Source organism: Pygoscelis adeliae, unplaced genomic scaffold (assembly GCF_000699105.1).
Source record: "Pygoscelis adeliae isolate BGI_AS28 unplaced genomic scaffold, ASM69910v1 Scaffold38, whole genome shotgun sequence".
Classification (NCBI taxonomy): domain Eukaryota; kingdom Metazoa; phylum Chordata; class Aves; order Sphenisciformes; family Spheniscidae; genus Pygoscelis; species Pygoscelis adeliae.
This window is the reverse complement of record NW_008825614.1, coordinates 1298026-1299617: the sequence shown is the minus strand read 5'-3', so window position 1 is coordinate 1299617 and position 1592 is coordinate 1298026. Positions and strand designations below refer to the sequence as shown.

At 51.6% G+C, this 1592-nt stretch overlaps 1 protein-coding gene across 1 annotated transcript in view; it reads right to left on the bottom strand.

Annotated features, from left to right (window-relative positions):
• Positions 1-1587, bottom strand: part of SCUBE1 (signal peptide, CUB domain, EGF-like 1) — a 220390-nt gene extending 218803 nt beyond the window's left edge. Inside the window, exon 1 of the mRNA XM_009332799.1 lies at positions 1500-1587. Within this exon, the coding sequence (XP_009331074.1) occupies positions 1500-1587 (88 nt within the window). The remainder of the gene's footprint in view (positions 1-1499) is intronic.
• Between the last annotated feature and the right edge of the window lie 5 nt (positions 1588-1592).

Genomic DNA, 1592 nt, shown 5'->3' with positions numbered 1-1592 from the left:
GCTGCGGCGGGACGGAGGGAGGGGGGGCATCCAGCGAAAGACGTGTGCAGCCGGTTTCATGCCAATTGGATTATCAGATCCTCAGAAAAGGTGCACTAAAGTGAAAACAGTTTCATTGTTAGCTTGAAATCCTAACGCGAATCGTTTCAGAAGTGCTCCCTCGGCCATCCCCGGTGATAAAACACGGATCCTTCAAAGTCACCGGGGGCAGGAGGGGGCTATTTAGAGAGGGGAGAATAATCAGATATTGTGGCATGGCACACAGCAGAGAACTTCTCCGAGAGGTGCAGACCAGGACGGCCCCGCGGGGCACCTCAGGGCTCCGAGCAAGAGAATTGCCTGCACTCGCTATTGTTGTTGTTTTTTTTTTTTTTTAAAGAAAGAGGGAAACAGTTTCCCCTTCCCAAACGCAGAGCGTTGTATTTTCTGGAAAAATGCAGGGCTGCTGTAATCTGTTTCCTTCTTTCTTGCCCATTCGTTTATTTTAACCGCTGAGCCGGTTCAGACCTAGCTATGATTTACATGAATTAGCTTAGGGGGTCCGAGGGTGTTGCCCAGATCAGACACAGATCCAGTCAGTCAAGCACAAAAAGAAAAGAAGAAGGTTGGGTTTGGGGTTGGTTTTTTTTTTTTAATGCTTTGGTTCATACTTTTGACTCATTAAACCGGCACCCATCTCCCATCAAGATCAGCAAAAGTGACAGCTGGACTCTTTATAATGCCGTCAAAAATTCAAACTGCATTGAGCCAAGGGGGACATTTCACAGCAACCAGAGGATGCCTGGGAGTCAGGCGTGAATGCCAATGAGTCAAGAGAAAGGGCAAAACCAAATATGAGCCCCTGCTCTGCTCCGCATCTCGCCCTGCATTTCCTGGACTTCAAGAACTTCTACTCTGACTTCGTTCATTTTGTTGCATTTAAACTCTTGTGTCTGAGGAAAAGGGATTCCCCCCCACTTCACCTTAAAGCACAACTTCAGAGACTGCACACACATCTTTAAGAAATCACTTTGGGCTTACAACATTCCTAGGCAGATGGGGCTTTTGGTTTGGTTGCTTTTTGTTTTTTAAACACCGGAGCAAAGACTGAATGCCATTACTGCTATTAAACAGATACGAGCGCGGCTGTTAAGAAACAGCAGGTTTTTGGGCTAACGCGCGGACAGGGGAAACCTGTGAAGATACAACAGCCAGCGCTTCCCCGGCGGAGTCTCTAAGGTTCAGCACAGATTCATCTCGCAGGCGCTTACGGAAAGTAACTTTTTCTTCCCAGTCTCTCCCTCCAGACGTCCCTTGGCTCCGGCAGTGTCACACACGCGAGAAAACGCCTCCCCACCACAACTTCCAGCACCCCCGGCACTGCTAGCAGCACGAAGTGACCTCCCCCTCAACACCTTACACCAGGGAGAGAAGAGCGGGCAAACACGGTCCCCCCGGGGCCACGGCTCCGCGCCGCCCCAGCCCGGGGAAGGCGGCACGGCGGCGGAGCCCCCTCTTACCTGCGCCCCCGCTGCCTCCCGCCAACCTGCCGGCCCAGGCGAGAGCGAAAAGCAAACAGCAGCGCCGCGAAAAGCAAACAGTGCCCATGATCA